The sequence below is a fragment of the Mangifera indica genome, chromosome 3, assembly GCF_011075055.1.
Source record: "Mangifera indica cultivar Alphonso chromosome 3, CATAS_Mindica_2.1, whole genome shotgun sequence".
In the NCBI taxonomy this organism is placed as follows: domain Eukaryota; kingdom Viridiplantae; phylum Streptophyta; class Magnoliopsida; order Sapindales; family Anacardiaceae; genus Mangifera; species Mangifera indica.
In genome coordinates this window covers 10,271,753-10,294,758 of record NC_058139.1, presented here as the reverse complement: position 1 = coordinate 10,294,758, position 23,006 = coordinate 10,271,753, and the positions used below count along the sequence as shown (strand labels likewise).

Sequence of the window (23,006 nt, the reverse complement as noted above, 5' to 3'; positions counted from 1 at the left end):
CCACTACTACTGCTGCTATTGGTCCAGCTTCTCAGGCCAACCACAGCACGACTGTTGTGTTTTCTTCGATACCATCCTACCGTTGTTGCTACCCATGTCAATTCCAAGCCTCCTTAAACAGCAAATGCGAAAAAAAATGAAATTTTGGGTTCATGCAAATAAGGTTTGTAGGCATACAATTCTTTAGCACTTTTTGTAGTGAATTATTTGATGCTTATTGTTCTTATAATGAAGCCAAGGAAATTGGGGACTCACTGAATACTACTGAGGATGTCGGCAAGCAAAAATTTATGATTGGAAACTTCTATTGGCGGGGAATGATTGGCGATAAAGATATTAAAACTCAAGTTAATGAATATTACAAGCTCTTGCAGGAATTGAAATATGAAAATATAACTTTGCAATAAGAGTTTGTGGTTGGAATTTTAATTGAGAAATTACTTGAACAAAGGAAGAGTGATAACAGTAGTTAAAGCGCAAGCACAAACAACAACTTCCTCTTACAGGTTTGGTTACCCACATTATGATTGACTGAAGACACCAACCGAGGGGAGCTAAAAAAACCAAAGTAGATGAGATGCCTTCAAAGGCTCACTCGGTGAAGAGGAAATCTCACAATAACAATAAATGGTATGTTAATAAAAAACTTAATTAGATGCATAGAGGTTCCAACCCTACCTTTAAAAAAAAAGGTTAGACTACCATAAAACCTTAAGGACTAACAAAATTGATGAAACATTATAATTTTCAAAAAAAATGTCTAGGTTTGAATCTTTGTCACACTAATAAAATTTTAACTTGGTGTAGTGATTACAAATTTGATCACTACACCTTAGATTTATTTATCCAATCAATACAGATAGAATCCCCGATTATTTAAAAAAAAAAAAAGGTAGGCCACATGCTCCTCAATATAGGAAGAGATTGAGAAATGAAAATCCTATTAACCCAAAAGTTAATTTGGTTAAGGAGCTGATATCGTTATTGCAGTCGTCTCCCAAACTAATCTTGTGATCAATATGATAGACTCAAGTGATACTAGGTATACTTATGCAAACAAAGATGTCTTCACCTCCTACACTCCAATAGGAAATTGAGGAGAGTATGTTTATCTTTGTGCTTCTCTAACAACTAATGTTCTTGGTAAAAGAACAATTCTTCTCAAACTCATATTTGGTAGACCTTGACTCTAAATGATGTACTACATGTCTCAAAAATTAGAGGAAATTTAATTCATGTGGCTCTATTAGCAAATATTGGGGTTGAAGTGTCATTTTAATATAATAAGATTGTATTGACTAAGATTAATATTTTTGTAAGATTAATTTAACTTTTTTTTTTTTTGGTTTTATTGACATTAAATTATAAACTCAAGAATATTACTCCATCAAAAGAGTACACCACAAAAGTAATAACATAATCCTAAAATTGGTCCACAGAAATGAGATACACCTTCAATTTTAAAATATAACCATGGAGAGGAGAGAAAACCACATCCAGTTACTTCACTTGAAGCTTAGCTCAGTCTACAGAAGGCCACTCCATTATTCTCATATGGCCATAAGATCACCATAATTGCGCATCAGAAAAATTGATCCAGCAAACAGCCCAGCAGCACGCAGCAGTTTCTACAAGTAAAAGGTAAACCATGAAATAACACTTACCAGGAACAAATGAGACATCTAATCAAAACTAATATGAAGATGTGATACTCCAATGCATCTCAAGAGCATTAGCACCTAAAAAGTTCATTGTTCTCAATAATGGAATAGCATTTAGCAATAGGAACTTACACATCAAGCTGAGTGTAACTAATGTTCTTCCAACGTGATCACAGGATTAAAGAATAAAAAATATAAGCACTAAGCTTAATTGAACATGCACTCTATAACCCTAATTTCATTCCACCTTTACCATACAACAAAAATTTTTATCCTGAAAACCTAGGTTTGACCAGGTATTTGAAGAGGCTTTGGTGGGTATGAAATATAACCTGGAAGTGGTTCTAAACTTAGTTCTTCAACAATTTCTCGACAATCCCTTGATTGAAGTATGGCATAATCATGGAACAAACTATGAAATGCATAAACCTGACTGCATGAAGGAATGATTGAATCCATTGATACTGATCTAAGAAATTAATTCAGGACTCAACTTTTGCAGCCTAAGAACATTGTTCTGTACTAAGATTGCATTCGCCTAACATCAGTGTATGCATTGAAGAAGCAGCCTACCAAAAGGCCGCAGCACCAGCCATACACATACATCACCATAGAACATCTAACAAGCCAATAGGGCACTTATGCTATGTGGAAGGTGACATTTAAACAATTCAATTATTTTTTTTCTACAGATGATGTCATTAGAAGTTTTGTTAGTGGCTTTTGATTCCTGACATCATGTATTTCTTCCATAAAATTCCCATGAAAAAGGAAAACACATTTTTCCTCTGGAGATAAAAGAATCCCTGCCGTCTAAACAACTATCCTCCACTCAACAAAACACACAAACATAAAGAGAAACAAAACCTTGATCTTATTTCATATACAGTTTTCAAGTCACTTCAAAGGCATAAACAAATGCTAGTAGAGATAAAATTATCAATTTTGATTCTTACGTAACAAAACTTCATGTACAGATACCAATTACTAAAGAATAAATTCCACATTCGAAAAACAATTCCCAGAAGAGCTCATTCAAAAACTTACGCTTAAATTAATATAAAGCAGCAACAAAAATTCTTCCAGTTCTATAGGACCCAGATACAGAGAAATTCAAATTCAAAATTTTATTTTCTAATTTCATATTATATATGAACACTTTTACTAAATAAGGAGTTAAACATAAATAAAATGAATAAAATGATGCAACAAACATGGAATTGGTTAAAGAAAAGAGAGAGAGCAGACCACGTTGAGGGCCCATTTCTCCTCGTCATGAATCTGAGAATGCCAGATGGCTTTCAGCTTATCAAGAGAAATCACGGAGTCCGCCATTGATGTACTGTGAGAGACAGTGTGTTCAATTTCGACGCTAGGGTTTTGGGGTTTAGAGGCAATCATAAGAGGGTCTTGACTTGATAAGGGGCCTATGTTGCCATTGGGCTTTTTAATGCAATTACCTAAATAACCTTAGAAGATGTAAAGTAAACCTTCATATATCGGTCAATTCGGGTCATTATAACAAATAATTTTTTTTTTAAAGTTTATTACATTTTTCGCCTAGAATGAAATGAAATTCACCCCTCAGGCATCTGAAATAATTTTACCCTTTTTAAAGTCAAAGTGAATCACATTTGCCCACCCAAGGTTTCCTAAACACACTTTTTCATCCCTAGATGACATAATCACACTTTCTTACCAAAAGTTAAACTCGGTTAACCGAAAAGAAATTTAACTGAGTGTAAAAAAGTTAAATTACTGTATCATTTTTAACTATTTCATTTTTTAAAAATTTATATATCACTTCAAATAAATAGAAAGAACCTTTTAGATTACAAATTGACATCAAATCCTCTCCTTCTGCTATCCTTTTCAGTTTTAGTCTCTTCTTCCTAAATATTTTGGTTGGTCTCACCACCACCACTAAGCAACCACTTCCCTTACCATAGTATGTTAGCCCACACTCTCAACCCTATAAGTCATCCTCTCTAGTTTCTATCACACATATCTGTTGCATCTCACTTCTCAATCTGATGCTTGATTGGCCTTCACCTCTTTGTTGCATGCTTGGACATGCTTCATGCTCCTCTTTGTTGTCATCTCCCTTGTTTGTAATTTAACAATAACTTTTAGTATAGTAGTCTTCAACTTTTTTTGCTTCACTTTTTTAACCTTCCCGACCTTGCCTTCTTAATAGTAAAAGGATCAACTGTAGGATTTTGACAAGAAAATTAAAATTTTTAATTTATGTTCACATCATATATAACAATAGTAATATAAAATTTATATGTTGTTTCAAGAAATAAAACATGGAAACATGTAAACTACCTTATACCTTGTAATTTGATTTGAAGTTTAGAAACTTGAATCACTAAAATAAGTGATCTCTTGACTTGCACCATTCAAGGAAGAAAAATGGAAGAAAAAGAGAAGCTTTCCCTGCAAAAGAATAAGAACAAGAGAAAATGTATATTTTTCTTCATTTTCTCTCACATTTATTGCATTAAAAGTTAAAACTTGATATTTATTAAGTTAAAACATGTGTTTAATTCTCATTGGTTGATAATTAAGAGAAATTAGAATTTGACATATGTTGAATAATTTGTGTCTAAAATTATTCATTCTAACTTTCTAAACAATTTAAAAAGTGTAAAATAACAATTTTGCCCATTTTCCGAATCTTATTCGTAAAACATAATTTTATCCTCGAAAAGTACTAGCCAACTATGGATAAATATTTTCAGCTTTATAACACCATTTTCTTCCTTGAAATATGGGTGTGACCTTCAAGGTTCATAGTGACGTAGCCTTGGGCCTCATATCGGACGATACGTTTCATTATATCACTATATAACCTAAAACTGTCGTTAACCGATATACTTCATTTTTCGCAACAAAACGAAGCTCCCACTGATCATCTGGTGTAATGTAGTAATGTCCCATGACCCTTATATCACAATAAAGTACAAGTTTCACATAATGTCAAATGAACCTTTCTTACTTACACTTACTATGTAGTCCAATCCCTTTGTCATTACATCCCGATTAAACTTGGATTCATGGAATGTCAAAATACAATATTTAATCTTTTCGAATATCAAGTAATATATCATAACGTGCCACATCGAAACTCTCTTCATGTGGTCTTTTATCTACACTGACCAGTGCCTTAGATTTTCATGTTTCTCGATATTCGTATGAAAACTCGGGAGCAATCGAGTTGACGGATCCCTGTATGATCATCACTTGTCCTCTCGCTCAAGCAACATATGATCAAAACGGCTTCTGAACAAGACATGATTAGCCTCGTGGTATACATCGTATGAACCATATGTTCTGGAACGAAGCACAACTGTGATATCTCAAGTCAAAGGATTTATACACTAGTATGATTCACGATGTATCATTGACTACATATTAATGCCCATTTGATCATCGTTCAGCGGTCACGTTCTATAAACAATATAATAGAATAACTTTTGATCAGTTTTCTAACCATCAAATAGTTCAATTGTTTACCCATGTGTATATCTACCATATCTAATATCATCCATTGATATACTGTGGTGATATAACAAACACCCACTTTACAATACTATTGCCCAAACAGATTATCTATGTAGGGAACGATTTGATGACGTTTATTAAAACTCATCGAGACCTTTCACATATCGTATGCATATAGCTAATATGGATGTAATATACAACTACAACATAGATATAAAAGTGGCGTAGAAAACATATGAAGTATAATAAAACTCTTATTTTATTAATAATATATATGCAAGATATACAATCCTTAAAACCAATTAAAGTGATTGGTTTTTAGGACATACTCTAACATCAACAACATGAAAAAATGATGACATAGGTTACCGAAAAAAAGTTATTTGTTCAATTGCAATAATGGCAATCAGATTTAAAATGTTATGAAAACCTAGATTTAGAATAGTTCAACGATATTGTTCATTGGTGTGCTAAATAATATGAAAAACCATTTATTTAGCTGTAGTTGTAACAATGGTGTGATTCACTTAAAGTGACAATTAAGATTTTAGAAATTGAATTACAAATTTTCAAATTTATAAAATTGTTTAATTATTATATTTAAAATGTTAATGTGAGATTTTTAAAAAAAGTTATTCTTTTTATCTATTAAAAAAATTATATGATAAAATTATTATTTTATTTTTATAATATAAACTTTCCAGTTTGCTGAGTTTGATTTTGGGTAGAATTGTATGATTTATGTCATCAAAAAATGGAAAATGGTTTTAGGCCAAATCTTTGATGAGAAAATGTAAATCACTTATTTTAAATTTAACATGTAAATTATTATTTATGATCCGAAGGGATAAAAATCTTAGTAAATTTGCTTTTTTTGTTTTACGACTAATTAATGTGATTTATTCTAAGGATTTTGAAATAACAAAAATCTCATTATCATTGGGGTCATTTGGTTTAAAATAATCAAAGATTTCTCGAATAATCTTTCTTTGTTTGATTTATTAAATAATAAAATATTTTATAATATAAAAGTAATTACCGTTTTTACTTTAAATATTAAAATACAATTGATTTTATTATAATTTTATCTTATTTATTTTTTAAGTATAAAAATATTATATTTTTGATTTATATAATAAATACCATCAATAATATTTTAAAATAATTATACTCAATTATATTTAAAATATTTAAATAAAATAATATTTTAATATTTTTTATATTTCATCAAATATAATAATTAATTATATTTACAAAATGTTATACCCAATAATTTTTTATATATTCTATCTTTGTGATAATTTTTTATTTTTAATAAAATATTATCCCAAGAAAATATACTGTAAAATAAATTTGTCCTTATATTAAACTTTAGGGGGATTCTATGATAAAAGAATGGACAACTTTTTTTTTATTTGTTATATAATAAGCCAGGCCGGGATGTTAACAAGGAATGGATTCTCATTGACCAATCAAGAACAAACATCAACAAAGGAACCAACCATATGTGGACACGTGGATGGCCCAATCATCTATATTCAATCCATTTCTCTTCTCTACTGTCCATCACTCATTCAGAGTGAGAGAGAGACCCCTCTTTCATTCAATCGAATTCAAGAAAGCATGGACGCCACAGCAATTTCTGGGAGCAGAGGAAGAGGCCTACCATCACCATGTATCCATTCTTCTTGTCCAAGAACCCCAAATTCAGCTGCCCTTGTTATTCAATCCATGGCCACCCAGAAACCTCTACCATCTGCCTCCAAAACTGTCAGCTCCAGAAAGGTCAGTTTTTTACCCCCTTTTTTTTTTTCTCATTTCAGTGCAGTTTTTCTGATAATAAAATTATACATACCTACCTTGAGTATATAAATATGTACACATTTAATATATGTCATGAAGTGATTGGTGATTCAATTGACAACTGCAGAATTCAATTGTGTTCCCTCTTGGCGAGCCAGGCCCCAGGAATAGGCCACTTGTAACTAGTCCTCCAGTCAAGCTGCTAACAAGAGTGGAGCAACTCAAACTACTGTCCAAAGCTGAGAAAGCCGGCCTCTTATCTGCTGCTGAGAAGTTTGGTTTCTCTCTATCAGCCATTGAGAAACTGGGTCTCCTTTCAAAGGCAGAAGAGTTTGGAGTGCTTTCTGCAGCGACAGACCCTGGAACACCAGGGGCTCTGTTCAGCCTCAGCTTGGGGTTACTACTTTTAGGCCCCTCTTGCGTTTATCTTGTGCCTGAAGATTATCCCTGGCAGGTGGTATTGCAAGTTGTGGTTGCTCTAGTTTCTGTAGTTGGCGGTTCTGCAGCTTTTGCTGCTTGGAATTTGGTATCGAATTTGCAGAAATCAAACTGAATTTGTTCTCTGATGAGATTAATAATTGACAGTATCACACTTTCTATCCTCCTTTGTAATTATCATTATATCACATTGTTGGATTGTAGTATTGAAGCAAATTGCAGGCAGACATCAAAATTCCAAACCAAAAGATCAACAAAATCAGCTGGATTCATTGAACTAAGTTACTGCTAGAGTTTCTGCGTTAATGTGGGCACAATAAAGGTTTGCGTAATAAAAATACAGAAGATTTTATGAAAAGAATACATAATTGCACCAAAACAGCCTTCCATGTTATGTGAGCCTTTTTATGAAGTTCCCCAGGAAAAAATAGAAACCGCAGGAATCCTCTCATAACTAGGCAGTTGCAACTATAAAAATCAGAACATGAATATTTAGAATCTTCAAACCCCTCATTTTGTACTGTCAAAAAAGATCTTCCCATCTGTTTCAACCTGGAAACGAACTGCGGTTACCCCCTCCTTGATAACCACCCCTTCTATTTCCATTCTGATTCACCCGGCCCTCACCGTTACGTCCACTTGAACCCTTGGCCCGTGCCGAAAATTCACCCTGACTTCTAAATTCATTCCTACCCTCACCTTGGTTTCTGAATTCATATCTGCCATAACCACGACCTCCACCAAAGTTCGCACGACCCTTGAAACTATCATTGCGAAACGCAACTCTTCCCGAAGAAAATCGACCCCTTCCACTGCTGCCACCACCAACTGCAAATAACCAGTGATATCATAAAATCTTTCACATAATTATACATATTATTATAGTTAACATTGCCTTATGGGTAATCAAAATCAATGAAAAAGATGTTATACTGTTAACTAACCTCGAGAGTTAGCTCTCTTTGCCTCAACATCTGCCTGACGATTCCCGATTGTTATGGGAGAAGCCTGAAAATTTTTAATTTTTTCAGCTACATCAGCATCAAATAAGCTCAGAAACAAATAATAGCCGGCTATTGAATCATCAGAACTTCAATCAACAGTAAACTTAAAGCCAGATCTAAAAACGAATTTGACCCAATTTCCCAAACCCTGTCCCCAAAAATAATATCACATAATTATTAGTATCTTCACAATACGTATCTTATAAAATGACATGATACAAGCGAAAAATGACCTATATCAAAATTGTACAATACGATGAGTGTATCTCACAATACAATACATATGATACATAATATCCATATGGATTGATAATTCTTTTTGGAAAAGTGATGACATGGTGGGGTGTATCTAAAAAAATTTAGAATGTTAGGGAGTTTTTGTGATAAATTTCACAATGATAAAATGATAATTAAAATTTTTTATTATTTTAAAAGATGTACTGTACGATATGATACACGATACAAAAAATTAGATTTTTAATATATGATGCGATATATGATTCAATTACCATGTAATATCACACTAAAACCAAGGAAGAAGATCTGATCTAGTGAGTGTAGCACTTCTTAGTACTCTTATCAACCACCATTTCATACAATGCATTAGTTAAAACATGTGGTAGCATGGTGGTATCTTTAAACATTATCCACCTACGATATGAATGTCCCAAAATTATATTGTATGTGAAAAGTATGTGAAATCACATAAGCAACACACAAGCAAGGAGCAGAATAAGCTTTCTATGATAATGATGGAAAGAAAGGCCATATAATATAATCCACAAAGTGCTATCAAGAAAGTGCATTGAGCAAGCGAGTTAAGATTTAGAGTTTCAACAAGGTGAAACACAGGCAGAGATACTCAATGTTTAAAAGAATGGATATCCTTCTATGCTATCAACTTAATCTCTTGAGCAACATTTTAGTGAAGCCTCAGACAACATTTTAGTTTGACCCTCTAAGGACCTCATGTAAACAAATGATCAAATACAAAAATATATTTCATTACAATCTGGTTGAATCTTCACTTGTGGGCATGGAAGCCAGCAGATTGGAATGAAAAAAATCAGTAACTTGTAACCTATTTTAATCATCCCACATTTAGAAGCTTGGCTGGTCTCAGTCAGACAAATTTAATTAAATCATTAATTAACTGACATATCATGAGCTCTAAAGATGATGAGGATTGATATGCTGATCCAAGCTGAGCCACTATATGTTTTTACAGTCACAGAAAAGTGTGATATAGCAATCCAATCAACTAAAAATTGTCAAGATAAGCTAAATTAACATAATAATCTTTTTGTCCAGCCTACCCTTAATTGAAATTCCAAAACCACTTAACAATATATAAGCTTTTAAACCCTAAAAATTATCATGCACTTGAATCTGTTCAGCTATCCATCAAATGTAATTCAAGAACTTAATAGAAAGGAAAATATCTTGACAAGTTATCTGGAATTTTGCGCATGGTCAGCTGTCAACCAACTACGTTCATTTTTAAGAAGTTTAATTAAACCACTTCCAAAAAGATAATATACTAAAACCCTCAAATTACAACGTGAATCAATTGGAATTCGCAATTTATCTATTGCAACTCAGAACATTCCCAGAATATAGCTATAAAAGGAACCTAAACCCTAACTAGAACTAGCTATAACTGCACACCATAACTTCTATGCAGCCAAATATAAATTTATAAACCTCTAATATAACCATCAGGTATGATAAAGAACAAAGAAGCAACATAACATACCAAGAAATAGATGGATCCATTACAAAAGGAATAAGACCCAGAGTAAGGTGGACATTATTTTGTGCAGACTAATTTGAAGCAATTCAGGTAAAGTGATGAAGACAGTGCCAGAGAAATCATCAAATCAAACCTAGTGCACATCTAGTTTGACCATTTATAAACATGCCTACTTGGACTAAGAGTAAACAAAACACCTACTGACAGCTGATGTCATGCTCTCCTATGTTTCTATTGCCCTAAGAGTGGGGCCAAGACAAAAAGAAATCTGTGAAATAATTTTAATTTCGAAGGGCACCTAGCTAGTCACAATTACAAAATACATTTCTTTTTCTGAGAAGTGTAGTTATGAATTGGATTAGCAAAGAGGAACTCCTATTTCCTGATATTGCCAAAAAAATACCCACCACAGATAGAAATGAGCTTGTCTATTCTGTACACCATGATATAGACATTCAACTTATATTAGAACTTAAATTACAAAACTAATTTGCAGTAAATAACATAGAACCCAATTTACAGCAGGGATAGTGGGGTATAAAGGGTACCTCAAGTGCACTCTGCACTGAACCTGGCATCTCAAATGCAACAAAGCCAAAGCAATATCCTTGCTGCAGAACACAAATATAGAGCCCTTAAAAACTGCATGTAAAGATATCAAATTTGGTAGACTAGATATAATCCAAACAAACCTTATTACTTCTGACTTGGATGCCATTTTTCTTAATAGGCCCAAATTTCTTAAATGCCTCCTCAAGCTGTGCAGGTGTTGCAGTAAAAGGTAAATTCCGTACATATATGGAGTAACCTTCAGCTGTAATGAGCAGAATATGAACAAGTCATAAATTTTAAATACAAATACATAGAGCATTAATTCTTCTTCAAGATGAAACCCAAACATAGAAATTTAACTCTATCTTCAGACCATAAATTTGCAACTTTGTGTCTCAAAAGACAGTAAACATATTTTGTTCACAATGATTCACATACATATCTCATACCAAAGCAAGAGTCCAGAGTGTAATCTTTCAAGTCAAAGTAACACGTGCTTACCTTCCTCATTTACGTTGCTTTCAGGGGTATTGTCAATTATAGGTGCTGAAGTTTCTGGTGCAGGTGCAGGTGCAGGTTTTGCTGAACCAACTAACTGTTCATCAGTATTTGCTGGTGGTGGCTTCACATTACTGATGGGGACATGCGCTCGACTAGGTGTATTACCTTTCACTACTTTCAACTGTATGAAACTCAGTCATTATGATAGTCGTCAAAGGGTTAACAAAAGAAATCCCAAACGTTGCAAAAGATAAAACTATAAGCATCAAGAGATCAACTCACAATTGAAGCATATGACCTCTTCTGAGGAAGATCCTCCTCAGTTACAGGTGCTGAATCTTCAACTGAGTGAATCTCACTCTGAACAGATATAACTGGTGGTTCAACAACCTCTTCTTCAATCACTGACCCTTCCTCCTTATCAGATGGATCATAGACTTCAGGACCATTATCAACATCTTCCCCTTCAATGGCAATTGCCCGGTCTACAGGAACATGATCGTGATCCTGAGCAGGCTCTGGAAAAAAAATGAAAGCAATACAATAATTTAAGTTTGAAGTTGATTATAGGATGATCGGTCATGAGAATAGAACCATGCCAACCTGAAAACTGAGACACATGGGCTGCTACAGTGTTTTCATTAATGCTATTATTTGAGTCAAAATTCACTTGTAACGATTCACTCTCCTCAACAAACCTAAAAACATCATTCAAGACATAGTAGCCCTTGTCTTGTGGAGCCAGAAAGAAAGTTTGAGTGAATTTCTTTCTCACATTGTCCTTCCCAGTTAAACATCCAGTCACTAGAACAATCACCCCTTTCTCATGTGACTCCTGTGCATCAGCCGTTTTTATTTCTGCTGTGCAATCTTCGTAATTCAAGGACAGAATCTTGTCATTGATTGCCTGCACCAAATTGAAAAATGAAAATTGTTGATCAATTTATGGCAAGGCAGAGGTGTAAAATACATTAACTCAATTCAATTTTAACAGAGTTGGAGATGATATATGGTGAAGGTCATATTTTGACTAAACAATCTAAACGAAACCCAAACAATCAAATCATTGATAGCCAGGCAGTTGTTTGGATAGGCTAAAACTGATTTACAGATCTGTACTCTCTTCAAGATATCACTTATCAGATGACACAAACTATGAAAATGAAGATATATCTATTTATCAACAAATAATCATTTTCAGGCTCCATAATCCCTAAAACCTATCACCCTAATTATTCATCATCCATTTTTTCCAAACTAAGTTGCACTTGTTTTATCAGAATTCTTATGCCCCTTGCACAAGCAACACACCCGAAATGAATAGCTCACAGAATGATCACTGGATTTGATCACCATATAAAACATAGCCCTCATCTAAACAGAACACCACCATTCAACCATGCCAGTTAAATGACCTAATTTAGTGTAACAGATTGGATCCGTCTTTAGGTATCAGCTGAAGCCTACCAGCATCTGGTAATTACCTCATCTTTCGAATGGATTAGGATAAGTAAAAATTCTAAACAGTATGATGCAATATAATAATCCAACATGTCGATATATTAAATTGAGTGCAAATGTATTCCTACCATTCTTAGTTCCTAGTAAACTTACTTGCATGGTTGTCACTGTTGTCATGGCACCTTCAGCATCAGGACGGCTTAGCAAACTAGAGTCATGGTAAAATCTGTGAACCAACCCCGGGGATTGGTGAAGAATATGGTAATACTGATCAACAAAGGCATTGCCAACAACTTGGGCACTTGGAGCTGCACTGCCTTCTAGCGCTGCCATCTACACATTAAGTAAACATCAACAAAATAGCAAAATAAATCTATGAACAAAATATTAAATTAAGAGCACAATTCCCAGATGCAGAAGGTCCAATTTTATTGAATACATATCTTGAAAGAAAAAGTTCAACCATTTAAGAACATAAGAATTTAAACTATACATTAAAGAGTTCTTCAAAAAAAAGCAACAGATACTAAGACAAAACAGAGGCCATTCCAGTGCCCCAGAAAAATACGTACATTAAGATATAAGTTGTATAAGTACATAGGTTCACAGCCAAGTTTAATATCAGATGCTATGAAACCGCAGAACAGAACTCAAATGGAAGGAGGGATTTCATAGTTGATCTGTGTTCTGAGTTCAGATAATCTTCATAGAGTAAATTGTACTAAAGGCAAATCATTTACAACGTAAATTTCTGAACTGCACCTAAAGCACACAAGAAATCTCCAATCTAGTACAAGGGGTATCATAAACTAAGTGCTTCAACATCGTGAGAATAAAGTCAGAAACAATTTGAATCAATCTGCAAACCCAGAAGGCATCAAAATCATGCAAAGGAGACAAATTCGAAGAACTGAAAACCTTTTTTATTAACTCAAACGAAGAGCCAAGTTAACTAATAAGGGAAACAATCAGAAAGAGCAAAGCACACATACAGACACCGTATAGCAATTTGCAAAGAGAGACAAAACAGCAAAAGACAAAGATACAGTAAAAAATGCCTTCGACTCAAACAACGAAAAACTTACATTTAATCGCAATAAAAAACCCTAATTCTACAAAAGCACAAAACCCTGAAAAAACCCTAAAGTAAACTAACACAAATAATAAAAACAACCCAGAACGGAAGATCTAAATCTGAAATATGGGTTTTATCCAGATCTGTGAGATATTACAGTAAACAAGAAGTACAGATCAAACGAAAGCAAAAGAAGAGAAAAAAACAAGTGGGAAAGAAGGAAGAATAAGTACCTGGTAAGTGGATAGTTGAGGTAAAGAAGACGAGGAATGAGGAGATCTTAAAGAGCGAGACAAAAGAGGATGTAAGTAAGCGTGAGAATGAAGAAAAGGATGGAAGACAAACAGAGCGAAAAGAGCCGAGACACTGAAGAGCGAAGCGTGCAGGTGAAAGGTTATTATTCATGTATTATAAATTTGTATATATATATAAAATATTATTCTCTTGCTTTGGCCATGACAAATTTGGTGTCACTTGAAACAGAGTATCAAGCACAGGAAGGTCACTTTGGTTTTTTTTTTTTTTTTTCGATTGAATTAATGATATTTGTATGAGTAATATATATATATATATATATAAATAATGTATTATTATATAATTAAATATTTATTTAAATTTTAGAATTTAGCTCTGGTTATTGACTTCTCTTGCATGCGTTTTTGTGGGGTTATATTGACCTAATTTTCGAAAAAAATTTCGTGTGAATCTGATAAGATTATATTCTATTATGGCCAAATCACTATTTTCCACCCAATGGTTGATAAACTTGCATATTTTCATCCATTTAACTTTAAAAGGTCGATTTTTTGCACATCTGTCGAAAGGTATTCATATCATTTTTGCTAGAATAAATTGTTAACACTACTATTGGGGTGTAAATTTTATTTCTTAAAAATTTATTAGGGCAAAAGAATAGTTTTTTTATCTTGTTTCAAAAATTATTATATTCACACTCATATATATTGAAATATCTCTAACTCCAATAGTTTGTGTGTAACATTTACATCCTTGATTTACATTTTAATCAATTATTTAAGAGTATAATTATCATTTTAAAAACTATGGAATGACATGTTAAAATTTTAAAAATATCAAAAACACCTCCAAATTTTCTTAAATTTAATACCCTTAATAATTTAAAAACTATTGTTTATCCTCAAATATATGATTGTATATTATTCACACTTTTATTTATATTTGTATTAATATGTATTTTATTATTTTAATTAAAATTAATAAAAATTAGGAGGCATAGTCTTATTTAGCTTGAAAATATTTTTATCTTTTTCAATAATTTTATAAAAAGAAATTTAATAAATTTTGTTAAAAATTTAACAAATATGTAAGAAATTTTTTTTTTTTTAAACTTAGAAGATGAAAATTTATCTTTTTATCAATCTAATATTAAGAAATAATAATTTGACCATTATTATTTTATATAAATTTCTAAAATACGCATATTTAACAATCTCAAATATATCTCTTTCGTGTTATTCACATTTTTTCTCACGATTTGAACCTAATATGAGAATAAATAAATAACATATTAAAGGAGATTTATACTTAATTAGTCAAGTCAAAATCCTAAATTAAATATAAAAATATCTCACCCAACCTTTTAGTTGCAACAAAAATTTATTTAAATAATTTTTTTTTTAAAAAAAAAAACACCCCACCATGCAAGATTGGATTATATGTTATACACATATTGGGCTTCAACAAAATTGAATAATGTGTAATGCACGATTTTTCTTGAAATTTATTATGTGTAATACATGAGGTTAATATTGACATTTACTATGTGTAATGTTTATGAGGTTTATAGATGTTTTTCTATAATACTCGTCATACGTTGGATGCGAGAAATTTAAAGTGAAACATAAAATTTGTTGCCCTTTCTCATAAGATAAACACATTCTTGTATTTATGACAATTAACCTGAAACAAAGAAATGTGCTTCAATAATTGGTACCAAAGGACATAAATATGAGAGTTGAGATAACTTACACACCAAGGCAATACATATGCTTGGTGAAACTTCTAATCCAATAATGGGAGAATATTATCGTTCTTCCTTAAGGACTAACATACGTGTTTATCAAACATAGAATGATGTAAAAGAGGTTGATGATTTATAAGGGGATCAACTAAAGAGGGTAATACCTATTATGATGTAGATGAAGATGATCTTATTGATGTGTTCGGTATTTAATTATTATCAACTACAAAGGATTTGGTATCTGAACAGAAAGAAAAACATTATGACTTAGGATGTCTTTGACATGATAATGAAATGAATGATATTCTAGTCAAGAAACATATGTTTGAGGAAATGGTTAAAGTTAATCAAAATACCTATGGTATAGAGGCACTTAATATCCAAGTTTGGTTAACTTTCACGTACCATCCAAGGCCATGACTAATCTATCGTTATTTATTGTCACTAAGAACCAAACAGTTTGTAATTCAATGCATCTGTTACCTTCTTTTCCTAACTATCCATCGATGCTTAATATCAATGGAGCAATGAGTGACATACGAGGTTTCGAGTGATGCATGTTGTCATGGATAAAAACACACCACAAAATGAATTCAAAAGGTATGCTTTGAGGAATGAGTTTCAATACAAAGTTTCTCGATGTACAAGACGTAGATGCATTCAAGTTCAAAATTGCGGAGTGATGTTTCCGTTTTTTGTAATTGTAGTTAATGCAACTTTGTGCCAAAAACAAGAATATTTTGTCTTGTGTTTGTTTTAATGATTTTATTGTATCATCTCAATTAATGGTTATTGTTCGATCACGAAAATTTATAAGTGTTAATCAATATGCTTGTAAGTAGATACATGCACAATAAATAACGCAATAAAATGACCGTATGAATCAACATCGACAAAAAATATATAACACAAATGAAATCAATTTAGATGGCCAAAAACTCTATCAATGAATATTTACGAGTAATCATTAATATGTTATATATAAATTAATCAATGGATATAATTACCACACATAATACAGTACAACAACACTATTACTCTATATCCTCAAAATATGCATAATTGGCATATATAATACATAAATAGGTATTATCAAATAAGAAGGTCGAATAATAATTGAATGGTTCAATGGTCAACCCAATGAAAGACATTTAATGAACTTTAAAGCAAAAATCACATAGTCACTCAATCTAATGATTTGTTGTGGTCTGTTGTCCCACTTTTATAATTGTAAGACATTATCACGAAAAACATGTATCTTTGAAAAGTTTCTTCTAATAGTTATTAAGGTTGACCCAAATCTTCTCCATTATGTCATGGTGACCTTTTTGTTGGAGTGTGATTGTGCTTAAAAGGCATCTTCTTATAATTGGTTGGGAGTTATTACGAAGCATCGTTTTGCAACTGAGGGTGAAAGAAGTTGAACCCCCTTACAAGGATCTTGTTATTAAGTCAAGATGGTAGACCTAAATTTAATGAGAAATTTATGTGTAATTACACTATTTTGTATTCCCACATAAACAAATGATCGTATCTCTTATATAATATAATAAATAATCAAATAATACGGTTCATTCTTGTAATATTTACTCATAATTTAATAAGTAAAAAATAAATAAAAAGTTGACCAAACATACCCAATTATGTGTTAATTTTCATTCAACTAAGATTTCATGCCCATTGTGTAGACCACACATACCCAATTTTCTGTAGGGTTAGATCTAAACCAAACTAACTAAACTCAATTCGATGTTCAACTCTATTTGAGTCAAATTCGAATTATAATTTCAACGTGATAGTTCAACTCAAGTTCGATTTGAACCTCTCTCTACTAACATAATTCATATAAACAAGGTTAACATTCTCACTTATAACTTAAAATTAATAATAACAATTGAGATAAGACAGGAAAATATAAATTATAAGTGAAAAATGAAGGGTAAGAGTGATTAGTCCTACCACTCCTATTGTTGCTCCTTTTCCAGTAAATCTGTAAATTTTATTTTATTTCTTTAAATAAAATAACAAACACCGTAATAAAATCCTTATTTAGAATAAAATGAATTTGTTATTGGATTTATTTGATTTTTAACTAAATTTTGAGATGAAACTTAGAATAAAAAAGTATTAAAAAGGTAGGATTCGTAAGGTTGGAAATAAAGGTATAATGGGTATTAATTTAAAATATGAACTATTTTTATATAATTTATGAAGTGTTGATTAATATTATTTAACCCCAATAAAATTAGAATATTAGCAAGGATACCTTTTTTTAACCTTTATTCACGAGGTTAAACCATCACAAGCACGTAATTACAGTTAGAGATGATCTTACGATTAGGAAAAATTATATCCATAACTTTTGGGTAAGGAAGAGATATGCAAAATGTTATGTAAACCAACAAATGCACCCTCAGATCTGTGATCCAATAAGAGCAATCCCTTGTTCAAAATATTTTCAGTTGAGTCCATCATTCCTAGGATTTAATAGCGTTTCTATCTACAGCTCAGCCATGGCCAAGCCTGCTACCTCCCTCTTCCAGTCTCTCCGCCGTTACCTGAAGAAGCCATGGGAAATAACCGGACCGTGCTCCGATCCTGAATACAAAAGCGCTATACCATTGGCCACCGAGTACCGGGTCCCCTGCCCCGCCACCACTAAAGAGAAGCCCGCGGTTCCGACATCCAACCCGGAGAACGTTTTCGACATCAAGTACTACTCTCGTGATCAGCGCAGGAACCGCCCCCCGATTCGCAGAACCATTCTGAAAAAGGCTGACGTGGAGAAAATGATGAAGGAGAAGACTTTTACAGTTGACGATTTTCCTCCCGTTTATTTGACCGCTACGGTCGAGGAGGATTATAATGCTGTCGGTGGAGGCTATCAGAAATGAAAAAGGTGATTTTTTTTAATTTTGTTAATTCACTTGAGATTTTGTGTTTTCAAAAAATTAGGGTTTTTTTGTTTTTTCTTAATTTAGCTCCGAAATTTTAGAATACAATGTCGTTTCTGTGAGTAGATTGATGAATCGTTAAAATTTTTTTATGATTATTTAGTTTTTTAAAATTTTTTTGGTGATGGGGATTGTGTGTTTTGTGATTTTAGAGGTTTTATTAATCTTAAAAATTTTCCTGATTCTAAGGCATGTTTAACAAAATTTTAGAGGTTTTTTGCTAGGAAACAAAATGTTTGTATTAATAAAAGAAGAAGATATGAAACAATGGACAAGCTAACCAACAAGAAAAGGAGACTATTGTAGTGAACATCTTTATCTTTAGAGTTTAGCATAAAGGAAATTAAGAGTTGTTTTTGTATAGTATAATTAGTTTTACTGGTTTAAAATATCAGGTAATATTTCTAATCTTAGTTTTACTATTTAAAATAATAATGACTTTGAAATTTTATTAAGGAGATAATCTCTTATCTCTTGTAATCCTTAATTTAAATACTTTATAAATGCCTTTCATGAAAAACTAATTATATTAATCAAGGGTGTTACAATTCATTCACATTTTTTTTTGACCCACTGACTCTTTTTCCTTATATCTTCTACACTTGTTATTTTAAACACATTCTATCTGAATTAGTTTCTCTAAGACTTGAGGCTTGCCCACCATTTTATGGGAGAATTGCTTCTACTGCTCAACTTATGAACTGTGCTGTTATCTTTTGCTTTAAATTGTAAAATTTAGTTATAAATTTTAGCTGTGTTACAAATTCTAAACTTAAGAACATGGATCTTAAAGGTATGATTCTTGTTTATGTGGCTTGGCAAAGTAGAATCTTGGTGTTTGAGGTTGTGACATAGCTCTATGTTTCCATTTCAAATGATTAGGGATTTCTCTATATATCTTTATTTACAGTGTGGTGTTTTGTAGCAAAAATGTCCTTTTTTTCTCACAGACATTGCATATATATATATATATATATATATATATATATATATATATTTATTTATTTATTTATTTCATATGCAAATTGTTGCTAGTAACTTTGAAAATCTCGGTGGCTTTGTACCAGGCTTGTGGGATTGTGGCTAAATTTGTGCACCGGTATTCATTTGTCTTTTTCGCTGTCTATAAGAAGTGGAGGTTGTTTTAGCATAGCAATTTTCCAAGACTGCAGTTAAAGAGGATGTGATATTTCATGACAATAAGGGTAGTTGCCTGCACATACATTATGTATTTTAATTGTTATGTGTTTGTATAAATTCCAAATGCAACTTCAATTGGTTGATGATGAATTCACTTTAAACTTGTAAGAGTTTCTACCCATCATTATTCATTGGAACATTTTCTTTGTCAAGCTGCAATATTTACTTTCTGCAGGCATATTAGTTTTCTAATTGTTGAGCAATCATGGAACTGATTATTTTAACTTTTATTACTTATAAATATCCCTCAATAATGTGAGGGGGGATAAAAGGTTTTCGATACTTGAAAAGTCTAGCTGTTCTCTACGAAATCCTACTTTAACACTATAATACTGATCCTTCTATCTGTATTGTTGTTTCTACAAGTCTGACCTGGAAAGAAAAAGCTCCTTGCAAGTAAAAGATTTTGGCAAGGATAAAAAGCTAACATCAATGAATTCAAATTATAAGACTCGAGATGTGCCTCTCTCCTAATTGGTGCATTATGTGAAAAAAAAAAAGAGGCAGTGTTTCAAGCACTTGTTTTTTGCAACACCTTTTAGCTTGGGATCCGTGGATTAATCTTAATCTATATATCTAACCTTAGTTGGTTGCTCCTTGTGTTTCTATCCTCCGTGGAAAAAAATATTGAGTTTTGGAGGTAATAGGAAAGTTGGAATTTATGGGGTTGGCTGTTATGGTTATCTTTTAGGTAATTTGAATAGAACTTTACCATTTTAATACAAAAAAGTGGATGAGACTGGATTCTTTGTGACAAAGGTAATTTTTGGGCTTCTCTTCTATGTTGCCTGAATTTCAAGATGTGCCTCCTTTTCTTTATTGCTCACAATCGGGAGGCTTCTGTTATGTGATCAAATGAGTATAGTTTTGGGGGTTTTGTAGATTTTAGGATGTTGGTTTTTGCTTTTTGGGCTGCGTAGGATATATTATGGATACCTTGTTTATTTTCATATAAAAAGATTATAGTCTTCTTCATGTTTTTGTTTTGTTTGGTGATGTATTTTCCCAGTGATTGATGCTAGGTAGTTTGTAACATTTTGTGGCTTTTTCAATTGAAATGACCATTGCTGCTCCTCTTTCACCCCAGTTGTGTGTGAAATACGGCCCCATTCATTTAGCTTAACCATGGAGTGCTTATGTCAATGGAAGAAATTTTGGTTTTATGTTTTTGGTAGTTGTTGCAGCACTCCCAATACTTGGTTGTTGGTTTCCAGTAGGGAAGAGATTGGAGAAATGGTCATATGGAGAATCTCTGTTTCTTGAAATTGACAATAGTTGGGAAAGAGAGGAAGAATGGAGCCTTTGAAGGGCTTGCCCATTAATAGATTAAGCTTGAATTTGACAGTAGTTTTCATCAACTCTTATGCTCAAGTGTATTGAAGGTAGAATTAGAAGCTTAATGCCGGTTGATGTTTAGAAGTTAATAAGTAACGCTATGTGTATACACCTTTAGTATATAATTTGGGTATTCATATGATGTGTCGTTATATAATTGGGTGTTATTTTATTTTTAATTTAAAATCATTCAATCAGACAATAACATATCATCTATATATCTAAATTGTGTATCAAAATTATGCATGCATTCTTTTATTGTTTAACAGTTTGGAGGTAATTTTTTAGCGGTTATATAATTGTACATGGTAAAGGTGCTTCATAATCATTTTAGGGTTTTATGTTTAGTTTATTAAAAGATATACAAATTTTATGAAAAAAAAAAAAACTTGGAGAGACATTATTAATAAAAGGGGAATTAATATATGTAGGAATTAATAATTATAAGAAAAAAATAAAAAAAGTAGTCCATTTTTATTATTATTTTTTCTTTTAATTATTTATCAAGGACCACTTCTTGGTTCCTATTATTATAATTATTATTATTATTAACACGCGTGCACACAGCGTAGGCCCAATGGCTACAGAGACCAAATTGGCCTTTTCTCTATCGAAAAAATCTATTTAAACCAAGAATTTTAACATTCTTATATTATTTATATAATTCATTTTAAAAGGGTAATAAACACTTAATATTATTTTTTCAAATAAATCATACTCATTAATTTAAACAAAAAACTTTTGATCCGATCAAATAACCTTAACAAATCTCTTATTAATAATATTAGAAATAATAAAATTATGTGTACAAATAATGTATATGATTTTACGTATAAGTAATGATACGTTAGTATATAGTTATATATTATATGATTTCTAATTAAAAATTATTTAATTATATGATGACATGTCATTATTTGTATATAAAATTATATATATGTATAGTATTATTCTATTAGAAATGCACGATTTATAGAGGCCAAAAGACTTATATCCACCCAAAGTTTGGTGTATTTCCAAACTAATAATATTATGTACACAAATAATGATGTGTTATTATGTTATTATGTGTTGTTTTATCTTTAGTTTTTAACTATCTAATCACATGATGACATATCATTATTTGTGTATAAAGTTATGTACATAACATTACTTATTTTTAAATTTTCACCCGTAAAGTTTTAGAAACCTAAACATTCATAATTATGTTAAAATTCTCTATTAAAATTAGGGATAAAGTTGTTATTTAACAAAAAATAAAAAAAATAAAATTTTATCTTATTTTCTCTATTTAGTTTAAAAAACAACAATTTTTCTCCACTCAAAGTTTGAAAAGTTATCATTTTCTTCTTTAATTTTTTTCTCTTCCCTAGCCACTAGCACTGTTTTGACCAATAGCCAACGCTTTCCAATCCATCTTCTTGCTATGACGTCTCAGGAGATGTCATCGGTGGCCGAAGAAACGGACGAAGATGGATTTGTCATTGTTTGACGAGGAGACGAAGATCATCTTTATCTCTTCAGGTAGACAAAGATGATTCGTCTTTATTTGTTTAGATAACGTTCAGACAACGAATAATAATATATCATCATATGATTGGACAATCAATTTTGTACATAAGAATCGGTTGTCTGAACTTTAAAACTCTAAATTTTCTTCAATAACACACAAGATCTCCAAAAATAATAGCAAAAAATATAAAGAATACACAAAAGATCATCGATGAGTGCTGCAGTCTTATTTTATTGAATATACATCTTCA

At 31.8% G+C, this 23,006-nt stretch overlaps 4 protein-coding genes across 4 annotated transcripts; 2 read left to right on the top strand and 2 right to left on the bottom strand.

The window, feature by feature from the left end:
- Positions 1-1,217: 1,217 nt before the first annotated feature.
- Positions 1,218-3,069, bottom strand: LOC123210813 (mitochondrial import receptor subunit TOM5 homolog). Its single transcript, XM_044629302.1, has 2 exons — positions 2,910-3,069; positions 1,218-1,628 (listed from the first exon to the last, which is right to left on the bottom strand). The coding sequence occupies exons 1-2, from the start codon at positions 3,060-3,062 to the stop codon at positions 1,551-1,553; spliced, it is 231 nt and encodes a 76-aa protein (XP_044485237.1). The 5' UTR covers positions 3,063-3,069; the 3' UTR covers positions 1,218-1,550.
- Positions 3,070-6,719: 3,650 nt separating this feature from the next.
- Positions 6,720-7,573, top strand: LOC123211505. The gene is made up of 2 exons (XM_044630277.1): positions 6,720-6,953; positions 7,099-7,573. The coding sequence occupies exons 1-2, from the start codon at positions 6,792-6,794 to the stop codon at positions 7,522-7,524; spliced, it is 588 nt and encodes a 195-aa protein (XP_044486212.1). The 5' UTR covers positions 6,720-6,791; the 3' UTR covers positions 7,525-7,573.
- An 86-nt stretch (positions 7,574-7,659) lies between these two features.
- LOC123211503 (nuclear transport factor 2-like) lies at positions 7,660-14,162 on the bottom strand. The gene is made up of 9 exons (XM_044630276.1): positions 13,989-14,162; positions 12,834-13,013; positions 11,823-12,126; positions 11,502-11,737; positions 11,220-11,400; positions 10,859-10,980; positions 10,715-10,777; positions 8,354-8,417; positions 7,660-8,237 (listed from the first exon to the last, which is right to left on the bottom strand). Exons 2-9 carry the CDS (start codon positions 13,011-13,013, stop codon positions 7,957-7,959), a joined length of 1,431 nt encoding a protein of 476 aa, XP_044486211.1. The 5' UTR covers positions 13,989-14,162; the 3' UTR covers positions 7,660-7,956.
- A 4,033-nt stretch (positions 14,163-18,195) lies between these two features.
- Positions 18,196-20,060, top strand: LOC123210287. Its single transcript, XM_044628552.1, has 2 exons — positions 18,196-18,653; positions 19,776-20,060. Exon 1 carries the CDS (start codon positions 18,268-18,270, stop codon positions 18,646-18,648), a length of 381 nt encoding a protein of 126 aa, XP_044484487.1. The 5' UTR covers positions 18,196-18,267; the 3' UTR covers positions 18,649-18,653; positions 19,776-20,060.
- The last annotated feature ends 2,946 nt before the right edge of the window (positions 20,061-23,006 follow it).

What these genes read in the sequence shown, in the direction of transcription:
- LOC123210287 (XM_044628552.1), top strand. Translation starts at nt 18,268, where the DNA reads ATGGCCAAGCCTGCTACCTCCCTCTTCCAGTCTCTCCGCCGTTACCTG.
- LOC123211505 (XM_044630277.1), top strand. Translation starts at nt 6,792, where the DNA reads ATGGACGCCACAGCAATTTCTGGGAGCAGAGGAAGAGGCCTACCATCA. An exon ending in AAACTGTCAGCTCCAGAAAG is followed by an intron (nt 6,954 to 7,098) that starts GTCAGTTTTTTA and finishes TGACAACTGCAG; the next exon opens with AATTCAATTGTGTTCCCTCT.
- LOC123211503 (XM_044630276.1), bottom strand. Translation starts at nt 13,013, where the DNA reads ATGGCAGCGCTAGAAGGCAGTGCAGCTCCAAGTGCCCAAGTTGTTGGC. An exon ending in AAGCAACGTAAATGAGGAAG is followed by an intron (nt 10,981 to 11,219) that starts GTAAGCACGTGT and finishes TGCTCATTACAG; the next exon opens with CTGAAGGTTACTCCATATAT. An exon ending in TCCAAGTCAGAAGTAATAAG is followed by an intron (nt 10,778 to 10,858) that starts GTTTGTTTGGAT and finishes TGTGTTCTGCAG; the next exon opens with CAAGGATATTGCTTTGGCTT.
- LOC123210813 (XM_044629302.1), bottom strand. Translation starts at nt 3,062, where the DNA reads ATGATTGCCTCTAAACCCCAAAACCCTAGCGTCGAAATTGAACACACT. An exon ending in AGAAATGGGCCCTCAACGTG is followed by an intron (nt 1,629 to 2,909) that starts GTCTGCTCTCTC and finishes TTTTACTTGTAG; the next exon opens with AAACTGCTGCGTGCTGCTGG.